At 30.6% G+C, this 25023-nt stretch overlaps 1 protein-coding gene across 2 annotated transcripts; it reads left to right on the top strand.

The window, feature by feature from the left end:
* Positions 1 to 751: 751 nt before the first annotated feature.
* LOC134723391 (low-density lipoprotein receptor-related protein 2-like) lies at positions 752 to 19691 on the top strand. 2 transcript variants are annotated; one of them, XM_063587005.1, is made up of 11 exons: positions 752 to 855; positions 2299 to 2369; positions 2783 to 2908; positions 4615 to 4740; positions 6561 to 6692; positions 7123 to 7254; positions 14500 to 14619; positions 15566 to 15694; positions 17316 to 17435; positions 18593 to 18721; positions 19512 to 19691. In XM_063587005.1, the coding sequence occupies exons 2-11, from the start codon at positions 2309 to 2311 to the stop codon at positions 19604 to 19606; spliced, it is 1170 nt and encodes a 389-aa protein (XP_063443075.1). In that variant the 5' UTR covers positions 752 to 855; positions 2299 to 2308; the 3' UTR covers positions 19607 to 19691. The 2 variants fall into 2 exon arrangements, with proteins under 2 accessions (XP_063443075.1, XP_063443076.1); XM_063587006.1 differs by lacking the exon at positions 18593 to 18721.
* The last annotated feature ends 5332 nt before the right edge of the window (positions 19692 to 25023 follow it).

Raw genomic sequence — 25023 nt, 5'->3', positions numbered from 1 at the left:
TGTTATACAGCAATGTTTGAACTATTGATATCTAGGTACCAAAAGTATTTACTATCAATGGGCTACCCTAAATGAAAACAAAGACTCCATTAAATATAGTTTTATCTCGGCTTTTAATAAATGTTAAACAACTGAATGTTCTGTTCTTTAAACAATGACAATGTATACTGTTAAAGAGTTTATTTTTAAATACCCTTTCCAATGAATAGTTTAAAGCCTGGATAAAACTTCAAATCTATAAAATATATTATTTAAACTAATGCAGGACAGGATGAAGTGGACGTAATTTTATGTGAAAGGTTAATGTTTCCGAATTTTTAATATATATCTCTTTCAGATGAAGGAACAGCAATAAAAGGGTCACTATTTTGCGTGTTGTGTGTTTTTTTCCTGTGTGTATGTATACTGATTTTGTGTCATGGATGAATCTGTTTTCCTATTAAAAAAAAAATCCCTTATAAACAGAATTTAACCCAAGATTTATTTATTTTTTTAAATGTTCAAAACGTGTTAAGTACTATAAGTTGTGTAATCTTTATAACAAATTACTAGTGTAATCGGTTTCAAATTGTCTACATAACAACTGAGTTATATGAAGACTAGGTGAGTATTATGCCTAAATATTAACTTGTACAGCTGTAATTATATTGTACCAAATTGGCCATTTTGTGGGGAAATTTAAAAAAATTACACTCGAATGTTTGATAACTGTCTGCAATAAGGTCAATTGGCATATTAGTACAGTGGGCATGACAAAAAAATTAAACGATAAATATCATAGGTACTATATATTAGGCTTATAAATCCTTGGGATCGTGGTCTCTGATTGCTGTCATATGAAAAAAATTGTCCCGGGTAAGCTTTTCATTTTATTAGTATGTTTGCTATTTCACTTTTTATAACAGTATCTTGAATAGGACGATAGCCCAATATCGTTTTAATGCAAGCATTTTATTAGAAACAATATTGTTTTAGATATTTCTAAAATGAGTAAGAAATATTACTGAATAAAATATTGTCTTATAAACATGATAAATGTAAACGGAAATTAATTTTCTGCATCTTTGAATTATTCACATTTCTTTGACTTGTTACCTAGTCTCATCAAAATATGTAAATGCACGTACAATAACTTAAATGTAGTTATTTTAAGTAAAGTACACTTATTGGAAAATAAATGGAAAAATAAATTAGGAAAAAAAATAAAAAAATAAAATAAACAAATAGATAGATAAATAAATGAATAAATATTTTAACGAGATAATCTTTATAATTATCTCTTTGATGAATATTAATCTCAACAGAACGATACGTTACGTATTACATGTAGGTAAACAAGTCTTTTCTAATAAGCAATTTTTAAAAATTCAAAATAATAAAAAAAAACAAGACTCCTGATGAAATAAACCATATAAATGGACCTCCCTATGATGAAGGTAAACAAAAATCATCGAACAGTTCAGATTTTGTTTTGAAAGGGTAGAACGCAAAACCATTTTAAACATCATCTCTCTTTAGATTCCTTTTTTGCTAGGCTAAAGGTTGAGCAAAAGTATCAAATTCAAAAATACCGAACGAAAAAGTACCTTATCAAATTGCTAAATCACATTATTCACATGCAGTACAATAAAAAAGAAATATATTGGTCAAGAAGATTACCTTCTTGAATGAGTCATACCACAAGCTAGGGTGTGTTTTAGAATCAGCATTACACTGAAGGTACTTGACGACAGATTTAAATTATGGGTCCTTTTTTGTACACAACTTTAACAAACAATAAACTATTTGATTTGTCTAATTTAGGAATAAAGTCTCCAATCTCTGAAAATTATAAGCATGCCCTATCAAATGGGAATTTTAAAGTTAATTTCAATTTAAAAAAATCACTCTTGAAAACCGACCAATAGTTTCAAGTTAACCAAAGGCATAAAAGTACATGATGCTTATAAGATGCATGTGTATTTTACAATACAACTGTTATGAATCGCAACGATGCTGCTATGTGGGATTAATTTATCAGTTTTCAAGTATTAAATTGAAAGTGCGTCATTGCTACACTTTAACAAAAATAAAGTGACATTATGGGTAGATAATGTTGTCGAAGTAAAGGAATAATTTAATACGGTTACCATAATATCTAGGTTTGCTGTTAAAAAAACGTGCAATGCATTGCAATGGTATATTATGTAAATGTCAGGATTTAACATATTTTATTTTTATAAATTTTATGCTTTTATAAATAACACTGATACATTAATCTGTATGGATAGCTGTTTGAAATCACCTTTTGTTATTCAGACAGGACACAATGAATTGTCTTCCGTTGATAATATTTGTGGTTGTATTCTGCACTGACCTTTCCTTGTCAGGTAAGCATTTGAATTGATTAAATTTAAATGTAATAATAGATCTGAAAGTATAAATGATTCATTTTATTACATGTACGATCATATATTTATAATGCTACAAGAAACATTATAAACGATAACGAAAAGTTAATGAGTTCGTTTTTGTATTAATTTTTATCCCACGCATACAACTGAAAGCGAATTATGATACATTTCATTTAATCAACTCTGACACCCCATGTTTTTTTTTCCGGCACTATATACCGTCAATCATCAACTATCTACACCACAATCAAACAAACAATAATGACATGTCTTCAAAAGTAAATTGCAAATTTGTTTACTTGCAAATTCAAACAATGTACAGATTTTACAAAATATAAGGTACAGTATCTATTTCCATGTGAATTGACCTGCTTAAATCTAAATTGCAGAAAACAACTGTGGAAATCGTGAAATAAAATGTAAAGATAACGTGCAATGTATTCCGAAGAAAGGACTATGTAATGGAAATGTCCAATGTGACGATCAATCTGACGAAAATCCTGAATTCTGCAGAGGTAATATATCATATACTAACATGTACTTCTTTATTGTTCAATATGAATGGCTAGTGTTTAACGTCCAATGTCTCAATTAAGTCAATGGTCAAGGACAACTTAGCAAAATAGTTTAACAATAGAGAGGGACACATTACTAAAGGAGGACTGAAAAAAGTTTTTTTTTCAACATAGTTCAAGGATTTGAACGGGTTCTATGAATTGAAACATTGAAGTTGTTTGCTTTAGAAAGTGCTGAAATTTATGGTTAGAGGAACGAAAGAATGCCAGAAGGACAGTCAAACTCATAAATTGAAAATAAACTGACAACAGCATGGCATAAAACAAAACAAGACAAACAGACAAACAATAGTACACATGATACAACATAGAAAGTAAGAGAATAGGCAACAGGAACCCCACAAAAACTGGGGGGTGATCTCAGGTTCTCCTGAACGGTAAGCACATCCTGCTCCACATGTGACACCCGTCGTGTTCTCATGTTATAACAAATCCGGCAAATAGTTTAATTCGGTAGGTCACACTCATGAAAGGGAATGGGATTGTAGTTATGACGTAAGGAACATATCCGATATCATCTGTGAAACAGTTATTCCATAGTGGTAAACCAACTCGTGATGACGTCCGTAAAATTTACAAAGGGACGATTTTGAACTCTTGGTTTAAAAGCTTTCTTGTGAGCAGTTAACCCTCTATCAAGAAAAACATGATAGGAAATACAAACACGAGAATATCGTATCAAGTTGGCGATATATACCCCGTATGCAGTTACTATCTGACAGGCCCCAAGGTGACGATGATTTGAAGGCTGTATCGTTGTGAGCTAAATTATAGTGGTGCGTTGTGACGCGCAAATTTTGTTTGAATATCAATAGATATGAAAAAAAATGTGATATGAGTGACAAATGTGACAAATGTGAGATCGTAGTATAACAAGTATCTTTATATTGATTCATACACAGTCACGCCATGTTCTTGATATTTGCTTTGAATTTTTATACTCCTCATTATTTTATATATTTTGCACTCAATATACCAGTACGTTGTAATGAGTATAGACACCGTGTATTAATGTATTGCTGATTCGAAGTTAAAACTCCAGCAAATGATTTCTGTGATAAATCACGAAATGGCGCCATGATATTGTAAGGTAGTTTACACAATTAATGAATAAATATAACAAACAAACATTGTTTATGCAAAAAAGCTTCAATTATTGTCCAATTAGTAAAATGATTAGACAAGTTTGTTACCTATCCTGTCTTTATAGAAATATTTGGGTGTAATCAGCGGATGTGATGAATTAAATATTTAGTACATTTACTTTCATCTAACAATATAAGGTGAAGGTTTTGTTTTTACTAATATGTATTTACCTCTAGCGAAATCGTTGTATATAACATTCAAGGAACTAAGAAATACACGTATAAATCGTAATACACGATAAAACTAAAAAACAGATATGATAGAAAATACTCAATGATCTAATTATAAACGACAATTGCTTACTTGTAATAACGTCTTTTTCGGTTTAAAAATAAGAAGACAAAATACATTGATCATAAACATCATATATTCACGACTATTTACTCAAACTTTAATTTTGATTTCTACAATTTGTCTTGTACCCACAATGATGCATTCGTGTGTACATTTGACATGTATTGAATTTTCGTTATTCTTTTTCATATGTTAATTAATTACAGATTTCAACTGTTCATATTGGTCTGTAAAATGTAACAATAACGTAGAATGTGTACATCGACATAATCTATGCGATGGTTACAATCAGTGTAACGATGAATCTGATGAAGATCCCGAAATGTGCAAAGGTAATTCATAAAGAAAATTCTTGACATGCAATTTTTAAAAACTTTATACAAAAGTTTTAATATATAAATTATTCTCTATAAAACTAAGTTATCAAAAAATGAATATGAAACTAAGGCAAACAGATTATTGATATTAACATTATTGAATCGGTTTAAAGGAGACAAATCTTGAAACCGATTAAGAAAACAAAAGGACGAACCAAGGTCGCTAACAAATATTGAAAGAAATCCATGGCATACAAAATGGCATACAAAATGAACCAGACAAGGTGTGTGACCGGTCTAACAGCTTCTGCTATGCATGGATCACGCGCTATGTGAATGCCAATTCCGTCAATAACATCACAATGAGATATTTCACGGAAGCTGTAGGATTACAGATTAAACAACTTAACACAAGTTAAGGTGGTATGGGTGTCTTTTGCCATTTTGGATTGTAAAAAACAAAGAACTTAGGTCCAGATTTTCAATTAATTAGCCAAATTTTATACAGGAATGCAGATATCAAATGTGAATTTGCATTTAAAAGAATAAATTTGTAAGATCATAACTTAGAGATATTAATATTATTTCAAGTTAAGATAATATTTGCTTTGTTTTTAATGTTTTAGAATTTGCTCTTTGAGGGTAGGTAAAGTCGGGAAAGTCGCACGATTCTGAAAGAATTTTCTAAAAGCTATCTTCTCGTATCTTATTTTATAATTCTATCATTTAGGATAGCTTCTAATCACATTATGATGTTTTTTGTCCTGTATAATCTATACAAAATTCGTAATGTTTTTCACATTCTTTAGATTAAGAAAAAGCGCGGTGACCTTTCGTTTTTATCATATTTTTGAACAGAGATCAATATATACTACGTTTTAGTAAAGTATAACAGTTCTTTCATATCGAATTTAGACCCTCATACCACCTTAAACAATAAAAACATGTCTTTAGTGTCCATAGTGATGTTAAAAAATTTGGAAATCCAACATTTTAAGTGAACAGGCACGTTTATTTTTTTCGAAAAAAAAACCCGTGACAACCTTAAATTTCAAATACAACATATAAAGCTAGAGAGAAGGAGCAATCACTTTTAGAAACAAACAAACAAAAAAAGACCACATCTTTAAAATAAGATAATCGATAAAGACAAACAAATAAACTCATAATAGATACCAGGATGAAAATTTCATACTAGGCCAGACGCGCGTTTCGTCTCCAAAGACTCATCAGTGACGCTCGAATAAAAAAAGGCCATAGAGCACTGCAATAAAAACAAACAAAAGAATGAGCTACACCGACCTGACAAAAATCAGAATGTGAACTCAGATGCACAGAAAATTTCTGCAGCAACTAATGCACTAGTGTCTCCCGTCAGTAGGATCACATGTGCAAGTTGAGTGCCGATACATACTTTTAGATAAATGGTTCTTCTCTTTGAAGTGTCTATTTTTCAAATTGTAATTGAAACAATACAAGAAAATTCAGTTGGAAAAGAAACTTTTGTAATTGCATCAGATGACAATAAGCGGTATGCCTCTTCTTAGTCTTTTCAAGATATAAAAATGACTTATAAGGTCCAGGAATAAATTAGTGTATGTTATAAACGTAGTTTTGTCATTCTGAAAACCTTACAAAGTGGTAATATGTGCTAAATAAAACTTAAATAAGCGGAGTTTTGGCTTGTCATTACTATCTTTTTTTTCCAAAGTAACTGTTGATATTTTGTTACAAGTTTGAAACCTTAAACATGGTTATAGCAAAGATCATCACTGAACAAAAGTTACTCGAATTATTTTCTATTTATTGTATATCTTTCGAATGATGAATTACAGATTTCCAGTGTCGAAGTGGTTTTATGAAATGTAGAAACAACTTGCAATGTTTTCGCACAAGGTTTCTTTGTGGTTACACCGATTATGCCACCTGTCACGATCGGTCCGATATTGATCCAAAGTTTTGTAGAGGTAATCCGTATTTTATAGCTTTCACAATTTACCATTGTGTTGATGTATATTGTTCACGATTTTGTTATTGTTCTTTGAAATTCGTCATCAAATAAGTAACCCACTTATCAAACTTCATTAAATATGTCAGTTACTTTTTATTAAAGAAATGATTGATGCAAGATATATTTTAATTGTAATTTTAACATGTGTAGGCATTACAGTTTTGGTTATTTTTGCGCGATCGATAGTGATACTCTAACGTGTTAAATCTTTTATCAATTGACGCGACTCGTACACACACACACATACAGAGAGAGAGAGAGAGAGAGAGAGAGAGAGAGAGAGAGAGAGAGAGAGACTTTTTACATAATGCATGATGTATACTTCGATAAAAGTGGAAGGTATATTTGTTTTCCATGTTACTATTAATGTATTACTATTGTTACAGAAAACGCACCCGAATGTCCGAAAGGGTGGGAAAGATGTAAAGATGGAATAAACTGTATTAATCCAATATACCGATGTAATGGTATTAGTGAATGTCCAGACCAGTCAGATGAAGACGAAACTATGTGTGCGGGTAAAACTTAAATATTTAATGTTTTAATTGAAATTACTTTTTAAACGTATACGTATAGCCCTAATATTCCCCAACGAATGCCAAAAAAAAAAATACATTTTTAATTTGTAAATTTCCGTTTGCATTTTATAAATGATCAACGCATAAGGCTGAAAGCAAAACAAAACTTAAAATAATTGTATCACCACAGACATGGAAGTCATTTTTAATTTGAATCAGCAGCTGTAGATAACCGATGTTCAAATATTTAATACGACGGGTGTCACAGGTGAATCAGAATATACTTACTCTTTTGGAGCACCTGAAATCACAACAAGTTTTTTAGGGTTGCTAACTCTTTGTTCTTGTGTGTTGTGTGTTGTGTGTTGTGTGTTGTGTGTTGTGTGTTGTGTGTTGTGTGTTGTGTGTTGTGTTTTTAGTACCTTTTGTCTTTTTCTTTTTTTGCCATGTCGTTGTCATTCATCGTTTATTTCTTATCTTTGATTCTAGTATCTTTTACGTCTCTTCGAAAATCCTATCATAAAAAAAGGAAATGAAAGTTTCGACTACTTGATAATATTGTCGATCTTCTGTTTAACTAATTGATCGGTTGTTTTGATGCTAAACGATATTTTTAACACAAATGTGCTATTTTCTATTGATGGCGTCCTGTTTCAGTTGGTGAAGGAATCCGGAATGCATGGAAATAACCACTGACTTTAGAAGTTGTTACTTATTTCTTATATAATATTTGACGTCGTGCTTTCAGGCAGAATGTAAAACCAAATTAGTTAGATGATTTGAAAATGCTATTTAAGATATCTATGCAAGACTCTCACCTATCAAAAACATTTAATCGAGTACAGGCACACTTTCAACTACTGCTACAAAACATACTCTTTTAACTAATTTAAAAATAACCCTTGAATTTAGAATTCCAGTTCAAAGCTACATTTGTATACATATTTACCGGATTTGTAATCACAAAAGCAACACGACGGGTGTCGCATGTGGAGCAGGATCTGCTTACCCTTCCGGAGCACCTGATATCACCCCTAATTTTTGGTGGGGTTCGTGTTGTTTATTCTTCAGTTTTCTATGTTGTGTCATGTGTACTATTGTTTTTTCTGTTTGTCTTTTTCATTTTTAGCCATGGCGTTGTCAGTTTGTTTTAGATTTATGAGTTTGACTGTCCTTTTGGTATCTTTCGTCCCTCTTTTTGTACTTGATGTCATTTCCTGTGGTCTTGCAGACAAGCGTTCCTATCGTTTGTAAATATATCGGAATTTGCTGAGACTGTCGTACACGTCAGAGATTAAGAGCTATAAATCCAGGTTCAATACACTATTTTCTACATTCGAAATGCCTATACTAATCAGGAATATTACAGTTGTTGTTCATTCGTTAGAAGTGTTTTGTAATGGGATTTTGAAATGTGAATGGATTTTCCTTGGCGTTCAGTATTTTTTCCTAACGGTTTAACTGAAAGTAAAAAAAAAGGGTATTTATTTCCAACTTTTCCTGATTTTCGTTGCTCTGTGTTCAATAAAAAAAAATCAATTTTAAATATCAGGATATAAGGATAAGACAGTTAATAGTGGTTTGAATCTCATTTAATGTGGTCTCATATGTCTTGTTACCATTTCGGAATCATTTAGTTTTATTTCAATGCAAAAACACACATTGTTTTTAATTGAAAATTTAAACAGGTGAGACAAACATCAATGAAATAATTTCTTACAACAAATATGCGTACCCTAGCTAATTACGGATATGTGACTTAATATGTTTGAAACGAACACTCTTTACATTATTTAGTGTATTTCAAAGACATTTTAAATAGTTTTCATCGACTAAAATGTATGTTGATTCGAGAAACAGTGAACACAGGTACATGTAGTTGTTACTTCATGATATGCTACAAAAAACAACCCAAAATAATTATTTGGTTTTGCCCCAGATGACTTTAAAAATTGAAAATGCTCCAAATTATCTCCCTTTGATGCAAAAATGTCATTTTTCTGCCTTAAATTTGAAATATCTTTTTTAACTCATCGGTGACCTATATTTTTTATTATTGTTTTAAAATAAGCTGTACATTAACTAAATAATTGTACAATTTAAGCGATTTCTTATATTAGGTTATTTTTTTATTTAATATTTCCTCTTTTTCTCCTATTAGTTCAACAGAAAAAAAGGACATTAACAAAAATGCATGCTTCTTCCAGAGGCAGATTTTAGCTTAAATGAACGGTGACCCCATTTTTTTATTTCATTTTTCTTTTTAGTATATGATAAAGTTCATTTATGAAAAAATATATTAGAAAAAAAAATCATTTATACCCAGGAGCCCCTTAAGAATGCAAGATGGTAAAAATAACTGATTTCAAATAAAATAGTATCATTTTTAATAAAAAGAAGAATAATTTGGGTTATTTTCAACAATGCCAATAAAATAGTATGAATTCTCTAACAGTCTTTGAATTTCATGAAAAAAACACAATTCTAAACTATATAAAGTACAAAAATTGAATGGCGGTCACTAATTTTCAGTAAAATGAAGAAATATTTGCATTTTAGGCAATGATACAAAATTTAATATCTTTTTTCTTAAAGTAAGCAAATTTTATGAAGAACAGCCAAAGTTGTACAAAAAGTACAGAAATCATATGACAGTTATTATTTTGTATCAAAATAAATCAATAGCTGCATTCTTATTCCACAAAAATAAAAGTTTAAGTATTTTAATTCTCATTATATCTCAATTCTGATTAGAATACTTATCTCAAGATGGAAAAAAAACTGATTTCAAATAAAATAGTATCATTTTTAATAAAAAGAGGAATAATTTGAGTTATTTTATACAATGCAAATAAAATTTAAGTAAGATTTCTCTGACATTCTTTGAATTTAATTGAAAAAAACTATTCTAGACTATAAAAAGTACCAAAATGCAATGGCGGTCAATAATTTTCAGTAAAATGAAGAAATATTTGCACTTTAGGCAACGCGTACAAAAATTGAATATCCTTTTCCTTAAAGTAAGCATATTTTATGAAGAACAGCCAAACTTGTACAAAAAGTACTGAAATCATATGAAAAAAAACTATTCTAGACTATAAAAAGAACCAAAATTCAATGGCGGTCAATAATTTTCAGTAAAATGAAGAAATATTTGCATTTAAGGCAACGCATACAAGCTTAATATCTTTTTCCTAAATGTAAACAAAATTTATGAAGAACAACCAATCCTGATGAACAAAAAGTACTAAAATCATATGACGGTTAATAATTTATATCAAAATAAAGCAATAACTACATTCTTATTCCACAAAAATGAAAATTTAAGTATTTTTATTATTATCATATCTCAATTCTAATTAAAGACTTGTCTTGAGATATTAGAAATAGCTGATTTCAAATAAAAAAAGTATCACTTTAATAATATCAAGAATAGTTTTGGTAATTTTCAAGTTGAACAATTGAGAACAAAATTAAAGTATGATTCTTCTAACATTCCTGTAAATCTATGAAAAACGGCCTACACATGTACTCTAAACTACAAAAAGAACAAAAAACGAATTTAGTTCAATAATTTTGGTAAAATGAAGAAATATTTGCATTTTAGGCAAAGCGTACAAAAATTTAGTATCTTTTTCCTAAAAGAAAGCATATAATATTATTATGAAGAACAGACAATCATGTTGTACAAAAAGTATTGAAATCATATTGCGGTTAATGATTTGTATCAAAATAAAACAATATCTGCATTCCTTTTGCACAAAAATATAAGTTAAAGGATTTTACCTATTCTTATTAAACGAAGAATGAATTTGGGTATTTTTAATAATGCGAATAAAATTTTACTATGATTTATTTGACATTCTTTTAATTTAAAGTGAAAACTATCCTTTTAAACTATATACAGTAAAAAAAATCATATGGTGGTCTATAATTTCCATTCAAATGAAGAAATGAATGCATTCTGGTTCAACAAAATCAAAAGTAAACAGATACTTTTTCTTCAAATATTCAAATTTTAAACAAAATTAGTTATCAAAAAGAATTGATAACAACTGATTGCAATTGAAGTTACAATATTTTCAAATACGAGAGGAAATATTTGCATTTAGGGCAACGCGTACAATCTTTTTTATTCCTTTTCCCTGTAAGTAAAGATAATTAATGAAGAACAACCAATCCTGATGAACAAAAAGTACTGAAATCTTAAGGCGGTTAATGATTTTTATCATAATAAAGCAATAACGACATTCTTTTTTCACAAAAATAGAAGTTGAAGTATTTTAATTCTTATTATATCTCAATTATAATTTTAAAAAAACTTATCTCGAGTTGTTTGATTTCAAATAAAAAAGTGTCATTTTTTAAAACCAAAAGAAGCTAGATTACTTTCTGGTAGTTTTTAACAATGCGAACACATTTTAAAAATAATTTCTCTGACATTCTTTTAATTTTATGAAAAACGACCTTTTCTAAACTATAAAAAGTACAAAATTCCAATGGCGGAAAATTACCGGCCTTTAGGTGTCATACCACCAATTACTCCCTCAAATTTAGAACGTATGTGAAAGTAGGCCTACTCGGACAAAAAAAAGTGCATTTGATGTCATTGTTCACCTAAACTAACCAATAAATTTGCAGAAATGAAACTTTTGTTGAAAGAGAAATATATCAAGACCATTTTGAGCCAAATTTTATCAGTCTAGGAGTTTGCATTTAAAATTGAGGATTAATACACTCCATGGTATACTAATTTAAGATTTTCAGAAAACCAGGGGTTATTTTTAGTGGTACCTCATTTCGGAAGCTCTCTTCTTTCTTATATGATTTAGAATGTATACTGAAAATTGGCATGCAGAAAGGTGACACCTGTACAATTCAGGATATACCTAGTTTCTATGAAGTTAAACTTAAGGTAAAATATTTAGAAAGCTGTGAAAATTGCAAAATTTGGTTGAACAGATAGGGACTTTTAATTGGTGGTATGACACCTTTTACGTAGGAAAAAGTTCATGTTAACTGACACATGTAATACAATTATGTATTCTATATGTCTGTGATGTTTACAATATTTAATACAAAACTATTAATCAACGAAAACAATTAACACTTTAATTAATCATCTTCTACTGTTATACTATTTCTACTTTTTTATTGCAACCAATTTTATTACAAATTAACTTGTTAATTATGGTGTCTTCGTCGAGGTCCGCGTTCATGGACTGTAAACACTGTTGATTTCGGTTTACATAAGAATTTAAAATATATACGCACCAGTCCGATCCGTGCATAAATTTGATTTACTGATTGATCGATGACCGTTGTCACGGTAACTCTCACATAGGTTATTTGACTTATCTGATGGAGCCTATGCGTCACCGATCACCGATCACTCATCGATCAGTCAAACATCCGTCACAGATCATTCACCGATCAGTAAAGTTCACGTCAAACAGTAACGCCTAAGGTTGCAAGTACTGTATATTTACCTCAGAAACTAACAAAACCTTTGAAAAGACTTATTAAGAAGGGATAAAGTTACAATACTGTTGTCAGGTCATTAAAGATTGTATATTTTGGCGATAATATTGATTCAATTATAGGGTCTTTGCATCGGAACTAAACACATTCATTAAAAAACCAGTTGCTGGCAAGACACTGGATATGTTCTTCTCATATATGTTATGATGGTATGATACTAAACCCCTAACGGGAAGGATTGTGCTTGATGTTCATATGATAAAATCATAATCTTTCAGTCAGTTTAATTGAAGTCTGGATCTGGAATGACAGTTAACTGCTAGTAGTCTGTTGTTAATTATGAATTATTGCTATTTGGCTTATTTTCGTTGGTTACATCTTCTGACGTCAGACTCAAAACATAATTCGAAGAGGCAAATAACAGCAACCAGAGATAAAGTAATTGACACATGTATCAATTATAATGATGACCATATCTTCTACAATAAAACAATTCATCATCCTGTATAAATAAAAAATCGTCACAGGCCTGGCAAAGACAAATCACAAACCAATGCAATGCAAGGAGTTAACCGAACTCTTATTATAAGACGTATAGATCAGAAAACGTTTTTTGTTTTACCCGGTAGTTAATTATCGATGTTCAAAATTCGTAATTTTTTTTCAAACGACAAAAATCACAGTAACAAAATTAATTTCATGGAAAACATATGAATCCGAAAGGAGCGACACAAGATGTGACGATAAATTAAGCATGACCTTCTATGCATGCATTTTCCATCATGCGCATTTCAACTCATCTAAATGTCACAATGAGATTAGCCAGAATCGGTAAACTAAAGAATCAGACTATTATGGTACTCAAACATGCCAAAGATCGCGGACCGCAAAAATATTTCGCTAATTAGTTGAGATACCGACACATTGTATTGGTCAACCAATTCGTTTTGACCAATGTCAAACTGAGATATTCTCGAACCCAATTAATCTTCCTCATATCTCTGTTTGAGCAGTTTTAGTGTTTGAAGGACAACTCTATTGGAATTAAATTGCAACACTGCTGACTCTAGTACCCATGTTTTCAGATGTTTACCTATTACGTATGTTTGTCTTGATCAAACACCGTTGTCATTATATAAAGGAATTAATGCAACTGTTATACAAATGAGAGGTTTAGCGGACTATTAATTAAGGTTGAATCAATAATTTTCTACATAAGAAAATGTCTATACCAAGTTAAGATGATGGTAGTTGTTGTCCATTTGTTTGATGTGTGTGAGCTTTTGGTTTTGCAATTTTATTCGGAACTTTCCGATTCGAATCTTCCTAGGAGTTTGGCAATTTCGAGGTTTTATTGTTTTGGATATATAAACTTGTAAATCTCAAGTTTTTAAATTGTGTGAAATAAGGTAATGTATATGTATTTGTTTCTAGTTTTGATAATTCCGCAGCACTTTTTATTTAATTAAGTTAAGCCGACAAATAGTGATTGGAACTAGTTACCATTTCTATAACTGTTGTATGCTGCAATATCAATATACCGAACAAAACAGACATGTTGTCGATCAAAAAGTCAAGTATTTCAATGATGTTATCTTCTGTATTATTTGAATGCGATTGAGATAAAACTTCTCATGATCTTAAATTTGTCCAGCTATACTTCCTTTCTTTGCAATAATGTTAATGTGAAGATGTAGTCAATCTTTAAATCACGTAATTAAGTATTTCGTTGATGATTTATTGTTCTCATTAACTTTTTTGTAGAGAAACAATGTGGTCCTTTGGAGGGGAAATGTAAAAATGGATTGCAATGCATTCCTAAATCTGCACTGTGTGACACTTTCAAAGATTGTTTCGACGGTTCTGATGAAGATAACTGCAAAGGTAAATATTCTTAAGGAATACAAATCAGTTATTGCAAATGAGATATTAACTAATATAATAGAGTTTATTTGAATATTGTAAACAAGTATATGACACCGAACAACTGCTTTCAACAATAAAACAAATCATCATACTGTTAAGTAAGGTACAACAGAAAAATAATTAACAGACAGCAACCAATGCGTTATAAGCCTTTGAATTTAAACAGACACATTGATAATGTGGCTTTGTTTAACATACATGGGATTGCTCAACTCGTCCTTTCCATGTTTTTTAAAAATAAATCCACTATTTTAAAATTTAAAAAAAATAGACACAATGACTGAAAGCTCTTTTACAGAATATTTCAATCAATAAAAAAAACCATGTTGGTCTAAGCAACCTTGAAACAAAACAAAAAAATAAAAATAAAGGAACAACTAAAGCCATAAAATGGGGGGACGAAAGATACCAGAGGGACAGTCAAACTCATAGATTTAAAATAAAGCGACAAAGCCATGATTAAAAACAAAAAGACAAACAGACAAGTTATAGTATAGAAGACACAAGATTGAAAAATAATACTAAGAAACACGAACCCCACCACCATCTGAGATGATCTCATGTGCTCCCGAAGGGTGAGCAGAGCATGTTCCACATGTGACACCTGTCGTCTTGCTAATATTATTACAATGCCGGTAAATAGGATAATTCAGTAGGTCACATTCGTGAAATGGTAAGGGTGTTTTAGTTATGACGCAAGGAATATATCCGATATCATCTCTGTAAGGGTAATTCCATACGGTCAACCAACAAACCCTTACAATCGGCAACGCATATTCAGGTTACAATTTGTTTAGATATACTTATCTTTGCAGCAAAGTCTAATGTGAGGATTCAATCAATCTTTAAATCACGTTTTTAATATTTTTTTTAAATATTTGTGTTATCATTCATTTTTATGTAGAAAAGAAATGTCCTGGGTCTTTTATGGTAGCATGTAAAAATGGATTACGCTGTATTCCTGAATCGTATCTGTGTGACAAGTTCTCAGATTGTAGCGACGGATCTGATGAAGATGAAGATAGCTGCAGGGGTACATATTGATGAGTAATATATACACATGGAAAAAATATTGCAACACCTTGATTTTTTTAAACGTGAAAAATCAGCCTCTTATTTTGGAAGGAGTATGAGAAAGTAATTGTAAAATAATATTGAAATGTAGTTAATGATAACATTGGCATTCAAATGAACAAAACATGTATGATTTTCTTTTATCTAACCAAAATTTTTATAACAAACAGAACTGTTTTTTTGTACAAAAAAAATGCTTTTTACAACCTTTACTGTAGTCAGACATTTCAAAATTAATCTTTAGATGATTGTTCACATCATGGTTGATCGTTATACGCCAAAGAATTAGTACTTTGTGCGCATCTTACATTTAAACGAATAACGGCATTTTAACGTCTTTTGATTCCTTCCATAAGTCGACTTATTTGTTGCTAAAGTAGCAGCCACCATTCCTGACGTGTTTTAACTGGGTGTCCGTTCGTGCACTTTACTCCCAATAGTGTCCCATATATGCTCGATATGGTTCAAATTTTGGCTACTGTCTGACCAAGGAAGATAGATTGGAACAACGGATCTTCCTCAACAATGCTAATTTCCAGCTTTGGCGAGCATTGCATTATATTGGATACGGGCAACTGTGTGTCTGTTCGTAGTCAAAGGTCCCCGAAATTGTCTTATCATACGATAACCAGTAGCGATCAGCCGATCTCGAACAGTTGTTGGTCATCACTCTCTTTTTAGAGTTGTATTGTTTGCAATGGATTTCCTTCTGACCAACCTTCATTATGCCTGATTTTTCCCCTGCAGATGTTAAAGGGGGTCTATCTGATCTCGGAACATCGTTTGTTGCCTGATTTCTATTCTCAAAACGACCTATAGTGGAATGGTGATGTCCAACAATACGTGCAATTATCACAGCGACATAACCGCTTCTCTCATATATGCTGATTATCTGCCATCTTGCTGCAGTTATGAATTGTAGATGACCAATTACAAGGTGTCATCACATAATTTTATATTTTATAAACTAATTTAATTATTTAAAGTGTTGAAAACAATGAGGATAAAAACATCTGCTTTATTTTTTACGAGTACATTATCTGCATGTGCAGATAAGAACTTATCAAGTCGATATTTATTTAGTAAACTCAGGTGATATTTGAATAATATTTAAAGAGTTCTATTTTAACAAATTATATCACAAAACAAAGAGTGTTTTTTTTAATTTGAATTTCAATTTGGTGTTGGAATAATTTTTTCAATGTGTATACATCAGTTATTTCAAATTAGATAGCTACTATACCAGAGTTGATATGAAATATTGTAAACAAGAAAAGGACAATGCACAACTTGTATATCTCATTGAACACGTTTTATATTGGGTGTAATAAGCTAATACATATATTTGTTTCTTGTTTAAATAGTTCCATAGCAATTTTTGTTGAATTTAGTTAAATAAAAACAAGTCAAAAGGTAGTGATGGGAACTGGTTACCATTTCTGTATCTAGTGTATGCTGCAATATTAATATACCAAACAAAACAAATATGTTGTCGATCAAAAAGTCCATTTGAGGTTGTAGTCAATCTTGAAATGACGTTTAACGTAGACGATTCAAAAATATCATTTATCTTTTTGTAGTGAAAAAATGTGGTTCCTTGGAAGTGGAATGTAAAAATGGATTACAATGCATTCCTAAATCTGCTCTATGTGACGTTTCTCGAGATTGTGTTGACGGATCCGATGAAGATAACTGCAAGGGTAAATAAATCAATTATTGTATATGAGATAACTTTTGCAACAGAGTTGATTGGAAATATTGTTAACAAGTATAGAACACATATTAACTGCTTTCAACATTATAACATCATCATCTACATGTATACTGTATATATAACTGCAAGATAAAAAAAAAAGAACAGAAAAGTAACAGACAGCAACCAATGCGTTGTAAGCCTTTTTAATTTGGACAGACACATAGATAATGTGGCCTTGTTAAACATACAGGTGAGTGCTCAACTCTTTGTTGCATGTTTTGAAATTAATCCACTATTTTGAATTTAAAAAAACCAGACACAATGTAACAATCGAAAAGTCAGGCTATTACTGAAAGCTCTTAAGGTGGTAGACCTTGGTTCAGGGAGATAACTCTTTAGATCAGTTAAGCGTTTGTAAAAGTCAAGATCATCAATGTATTTTAAGCATTTACCTGAAACAGATTGGAAATAATCTATGTAACCAGGAAGCTTAGAATATATCTTGGAAAATGGTTGACACAAACGTACTGATGATTTTAAGAGTTATTTCCTTTAACCTAGGTCTACCTCCTTAAACAAACCCTGAAATAAATAAAACAAGAAAAAATAGAAACAACCAAAGCAATAAAAGGAAGGACGAAAGATACTAAAGGGACAGTCAAACTCATATATTGAAAATAAAATGACAACGCCAAACAGGCAAAAAATAGTGCAGAAGACACAACATTGTAAAATAAGACTAAGCAAAACGAACCCCACCACAATCTGGAGAGATCTTATGTGCTCCGGAAGGGCAAGCAAATCCTGCTCCACACATGGCACCAGTGGTGTTTCTTATATTAATACAAATCCAGTAATCACCTAATTCGGTATGTCACATCGTAAAAAGGGAAGGATGTTGTAGTTACGAAGGGATAATTCATCTTCGCTATTTGAAACTGTTTGGTTTTTTTTCAATATTTTTATGCAAAATAACGTGGTCATGCTCATCTGTAATATAGAAATCGGCTATTCTAACAATCCCCTAACAATTGGCAACACCTATTCAGGTTACAATTTGTTCAGCTATACCTCTTATCTTTGCAGAAAAGGCTAATAAGAGGGATTATCTTTAAATAACGTTTTAAAGTAATTTCTAAATGATCATTCATTTTTTTGTAGAAAAGAAATGTCCCAATTCTTTGCTGGTAGCATGTAAACATGGGTTACGATGCATTCCCCAATCAGATCTGTGTAACAATGTCACAGATTGTAGCGACGGATCTGATGAAGATGAAGATAGATGCAAGGGTAAATATTCACCAGTAATATACATCAATTATTACAAATTAGATAGCTATTATACCAGGCTCGATATGAAATGTTGTAAACAAATAAAAAATCCCATGTAGTATAGAAAGCTACAACACCAAAAAATAAAATACAAAATGTAAGCCCTATTGATGATTTACTATATTGTGTCCGTGTATACATGGTATATAAGCCATAAACTGTTTTAAATCATTATTGGATTTGCTCCTCATTAGAAGGATGAAGTTACAGAAAAGAAGAAGAAGTTACAGACAAAAACCATCGAAAACCATTACAGTGTAAGCCTTTGAACTTTGACATGCACATACATAATTTGCTAAGTTTAATTTATACATGCGAGTGCTCTTATCTTCTCTTCCATGTTTTGACGAAGAAAAGGCACTGTTATAAAACAACAAACACAAGGTACCTATCTGAGAGTCACGCAATTGCTGAGAGTACTGCAACAGAAAATATGTCAATTAGAAAGAAAACATATTGGTCTTGAAAAACCATGATTTAAAAAAAAATAACAACTATAATTCCATATTTGACTTAGTTAAAATTCGTTAGTTGTTTCGAAATGAATAAGAATATAAAAATATTAATTATTTTTTTACAAAAATGTGCAAATCCACATGTTCTAGTTTTCTGAATCCATTTTTAACTTACAAATTGACTTCAACAAACCCTTACCATCAGCAACGCCTATTCAGGTTTCAGTTGTTATATGTTTTAAGTTTTATTACTTTTTTTAAACATTAAAATAAAGTTTTATAAATTTTTGCAGATAAAAGCAGATCTGAAATTTCATGGTTCTTCGCGTGGATGAAGGAACAAGGAATAAACATGTATGACCATATTGACATTCCCAACTATGAATGATATTTTCGATAATGTTTAAATTGTATATCTGTATTTCTGAACATTGCACACAAGATAAACATAAATCAATAAAATATTAGCACATGATGTAAGAAAATTTTGATGTCATCAAAAAATAATTTTCTCTACTCCTATCACTTATTGTTTTCCAAGGTTGACATTAGTATTAGGAAGTCTTTGTTCTCAATGATCATCAACTTTGTACTTTATTTGGCTTTTTAAACATTTTTAATTCGAACTTCACTGATAAGTATTTTAAAGACAAACTGCTAGTCTGGCACACAAACGAAATTGTAAACATGGCATCCATGATGAGTTTATAATTAACATTAGGAAATGTTCTGTTGTATAGTTTATTTTGTTATTTCTCTTTCCTAAGTGTCTCTTATTTATTTATAATGTCATTCTGTCATGTTTAATTTTGTGTGGTTTTTTTTTTTACTTTTTAGACGGGATAATACAGATTTTGGCTCCAGAAAATTTAACATCATGCATACAAGCTTATACACTAGTTCATTTCTCACAAATAATTCCTGACCTCTATCAATTACAAAATGTACATCACGTTCAAACCACATTGTTAAAAAACCTTGTGAATAATAACGTAACTTATTCAATTATTTTTTTTTAAAATAAGCTCTGATTTATCAAATCGTTAAAAGCGTTTATTTTTTCAAAATTTACCGTTCTGCCCTTTTTTCTCATTTCTTTTTGTTTATTTGTTTAGGTTTGTTTTTAGGTGAAACTAACGTTATCCATAGGGTTATTCTGAAAATATTTATTTATAGTGGATTAGGAAACAAGTTTTGCAACTTGTATTTATTCCTTTCTTCTTTCCGGGTGCAAGTGCTGCCTTGAAGCGGAATTAGCCTACTCTATTCCGAAATTTACAAGGGTGTCTTTAATGTGCACATCGGTCAGACAAGTTTCGTCCACTTTCGAAGAACAATCATCGTTTCCTTAAGACCATCTTCCCTCGGAGTCGGTCGGTACGTCGTCCTTTTGCTCTTAGAAACTTGGTTCCGATCATCCTTCAATGGGATTATTGTGCTTGTGTAAAGTTTTCCAAAAATCTAAAAGTAAATTGCACAATTGTAAATTATCTTGAAAAAAACCTATCGATAAGGAAATTCTGATTCAACAATAATCTGTTTGAATATTGTGCCTTATGTGAGTGCGTACTATTTCTTTTATATCAACTAAATCTAGAAAATAAAATATAGATAGGAACAAACTTTATTGGAATATAAAAATCACCAACAAGATCCACAATCATATGAGCTGACTCGTAAAGCTTTAGAAACGAGAGGTATGTACACTGTTTGCTTGACGAATCATACGTAAGACTCGTTTGTGGAACTTTTTTTTTTTTTTTTTTTTTACATATGTTTGTAATTCAAAACGAAGTGTCATAAACATAAGATGGCGTTTTACCATAACATCTTAAGGACAAAAACATTGCATGCCACAACATGTTTTGAAATTAAAATTGTTGTGAGATATAGGAATTTCGGTAAAAAATAGAAATAATTGAATAATATATTTAAAAGAGCGATATAATTTCCTTAAAAAAAGGGGTATAAGAAAGAAAAACCAACAACACCACACTACAACGGCAAAAGATCGTGCATCCCAACACCCGCACAATAAATAAGTATGATAATTTTGTATAATTTCACCTAACTAGGCTATTAAATTGGTTAAACCATCACTCAAAAGATAAGATAAAAAGCGTATCACTGCTTAACAACCATGAACATTAATGAAATATATGCCACTGGACATGAGTGACCAATAATCATCAATCAACCAACTATAACTGCCTAACAGCCATGAACATTCATTAAATATATGCCACTGGACATGAGTGACCAATAATCATCAATCAACCAACTATAACTGCCTAACAGCCATGAACATTCATGAAATATTTGCCACTGGATGTGAGTGACCAATAATCATCAATCAACCAACTATGTATACTGTTTAATCTTCATTATAAAGTCAATAATATTTTTACTTCAAGATTGCAAATTTGTTTCCTGACATTTACAATGTAGGTGTTCAAATTTGTAGGTAACTGAACAATGGAAATAAATAGTTGATCTATAATTAGAACTATATGTCGGATGAAGCGCTGATGTACAACTGCTTGTCTCTACTCAGCAGAAGCATTCCAAGCCTACTTTTGTATATTTTCGTTTAAGGATGTACACCTCTGAGAAGCCAAAAATTTCTAGAATTAAACCTTTTATCTTAACCTGATTTTTGGGTTTATAAGACTATAAAAAAATAATTGGTGAATAAAAAATCATATGGTGGTGCACTTCTTTTTTTGCTACAGCCCTTAGAAAATGCCCAATTTTGATAATTTTCCCATTTTTCATCGTTTTTGGTCTAAAGTTGTGAAAAAAATCACAGTTCCACAATTAAACTTTTTTTCATACTTTCTATAAAGATGAAGTGGACCAATCTGAATAAATTTTACTCAAAAAACTATAGGTAGGTGTTAATATAAGAAAGTTTTATCATATTTTGACGCTTTTTTGTGTAAAATTTACCATGCTGTCAATTTTGTATTTTTGTGATTTTTCTCAATTTTTGAGAACAAAATGCATATTATTTCAACTTTTTTGTTATAAATGATTGAAAAAACACATATTTATGAAATTTGAAAAGACCAAAAAGATATTGGATGCACATAATTATTGTAAAATCATTTTTTGTATCCCTAACCCATTTTCTCAAAATTTTGGCTAAAAATACTGACTTGATTGGTCATAAAATTTGAAAACTGGATTACTCAAAAACCATTCATTGTAAATGCACAATTTTTTCACAGAGTTATGTTTGATTCTAATAACTTTAAAATACATTGATATTTTCACTTGTAACACATGTTTTGGAAATAATTCAAGAACGAGATTTCAACGATACTAAATGAGACTGAAAAGTCAGAAGAATACATCCTTAAGGGGGTACCCAACACTTGCACTAAAATTAATTTGGCTCGTTTAATTTTCATAAAATTCTGTCAAAGTACTTACTTTGACCCTTTAACAAAAATATAAAAAAATCAAAAATTTTGAACCAACCGTTTTGTCAGAAAAATTACACTGGTTATATAGCAGTTTAACAAACACCAATTTTGATCATTGAGAAGCTTAATATTCCGTTTACAACACAACGTAATTCAAACGTTCAGCTGACTTTACAGAGTTATCTCTCTGTAGTGTTAGGTACCACCTTAAGTCCACTGTATACAACTTAGTAAGAGATATAGACGGATTAATTTTCTAAAGCACCTTAGCTATAGTGTATCAGGTTTTTTTTCTTTAAGTGTAAGTTATACACTAAGAAAAAAGGGTTCCCTAACTAAAAGTGTTTTAGGAAATTAATATGTCTCTGTCTCCAACTAGTTACGATGTACACACAAAGACAAAAATAATTCAGTAAGGAGATTTAGATAATCAATCCGTGTCTGTCTCTCACTAGTTACACTCAAAGATATTTAAAAAATTCTAAAAGGTGTTTTAGAAAATGTATCCGTCTCTTTCTCTTACTAGTTACATGTATACTCAAAGATATAAAAAGATTCTAAAAGGTGTTTTAGGAAAAATAATTCACTATGGTGTTTTAAGTTAATCCGTGTCTGTGTCTAACTAGCTACACCCAAAGAAAAAATATATTCACTAAGGTGTTTTAGAAAATTAATCCCTCCTTATCTCTAACTAATTACACTTAAAGAATTTTTTTTATCCCTTAGGTGTTTTAGAAAATTAATTCGTCTCTGTAACTAAATAAGTACACTCAATTAAAAAAAAATACTAAGGTGTTTTAGAAAATTAATCAATTTCTGTCTCTTACTTATTACACTCAAGGAAAAAGTCACTAAGGTGTTTTAGAAAACTGATCAGTATCCGTCTCTAGCTAATTACAATAAAAAAAAATATTCACTAAGGTGTTTTAAAAAAATAATCCATTCCTTTCTCGTACTAGTTACACTCAAAGAAAAAAAAATCATTAAGGTGTTTTAGAAAATTAATCTGTATCTATCTCTAATTAGTTACTTTCAAAGACAAAAACAAATATTCATGAAGGATATTTCGGAAATTTTATCCGGCTCTGTCTCTAATTTTTTTTAATCAATAATGCTTGTGATACAGAATGAACTATGTATTGTTTATTTTAACTTTATTTGTCTCCCTTTTAACATGGAATTGAAATTGTATTTTTGTTAGTGTTCACTTCTTCTGTAAATGTTAAAAGTATCATTGATTTGTCCACAATCAGTTTAACAACCAATGCAGAATAAAAGAACGTGGCGTACCGAGCATTTATTGAAGATGATCAAAAAGTATAACTAGTTGAAAACATACAATGAAAATTATCTGTGGAATACTAAAGCAACGACCATAAAATTTCCAAAAGAAGGAGGTGCTATAGTCGATAGTATCTGTACCGTTTCACGTTTGTTTTATATGATCGCAATACATGCAATAGTCATATTAATTTTTTCACCTTCTTTTTTTCAAGATTTAATTCACGTTACTTTTTCTTGATCAAAGCTGACAATTGATGATAAATATACTCATTATAAATGAAAATAATTGTGAATCTTATTGTCAAATTGAAAAATATCATACTTCAATAATTTATTCATTAGTATTTTAACTGCAAAACGCATGCTTGAACATTTATCGCGAAAATGTGGGTAATCGTTGTTTACATAAGACTCACATCAGTCATGAGTGTATTTGAAAATGTTGTTTTTTTTCGATATTTTTATATTCTAAAAGCGTGCTTTTTGGCTGTATGCATCTACATAATTTGTTTAGATCGGGAAAAAAACATTCTCTTTTACCAGATGAAACAACGACTCGAAAAACTATCGTGGAATGTAATATACGACGAACGACGGCCGCTAAGTGAGGAGAAAAGCTCTCTTGGGTCTTCGGGCAAGGCGAGCTAAATAAAAGTCCCTTATCAAATGAGAAAATCAAAAACTCAGTATATCAAACCAGGTTTATTCTAAAGTTTTGTATATATGAAAATGCTTATATCAATTTAGGAATATGACATTTGTTATCCATTCGTTTGATGTGCTTTACCTTTTTGATAAGGAACTATTCGTTTTAAAGTTGCTTTAGAGTTCACTTTTTTTGTGATTTTACTTTTAATGGTGGATATGTTGGAAAAGAAAAACAACATATTAGAATAAAATTGAGAATGGAAATGGGGTATATGTCAAAGAGACAACAACCCGACCATAGAAAAAACAACAGCAGAAGGTAACCAATAGGTCTTCAATGCAGCGAGAAGTTCCCGCACCCATAGGCGTCCTTCAGCTGGCCCCTAAACAAATATTTTCTAGTTCAGTGATAATGAACGCCATACTAATTTCCAAATTGTTTTGG

This window comes from Mytilus trossulus, chromosome 6, assembly GCF_036588685.1.
Source record: "Mytilus trossulus isolate FHL-02 chromosome 6, PNRI_Mtr1.1.1.hap1, whole genome shotgun sequence".
Lineage (NCBI taxonomy): Eukaryota > Metazoa > Mollusca > Bivalvia > Mytilida > Mytilidae > Mytilus > Mytilus trossulus.
This window is presented reverse-complemented; position numbering and strand designations above follow the sequence as displayed.

Coding starts and splice junctions, on each gene's coding strand:
- LOC134723391 (XM_063587005.1), top strand. CDS start 2,309: ATGAATTGTCTTCCGTTGATAATATTTGTGGTTGTATTCTGCACTGAC. Junction 6,693..7,122: donor TGATCCAAAGTTTTGTAGAG/GTAATCCGTATT, acceptor CTATTGTTACAG/AAAACGCACCCGAATGTCCG. Junction 7,255..14,499: donor AGACGAAACTATGTGTGCGG/GTAAAACTTAAA, acceptor ACTTTTTTGTAG/AGAAACAATGTGGTCCTTTG.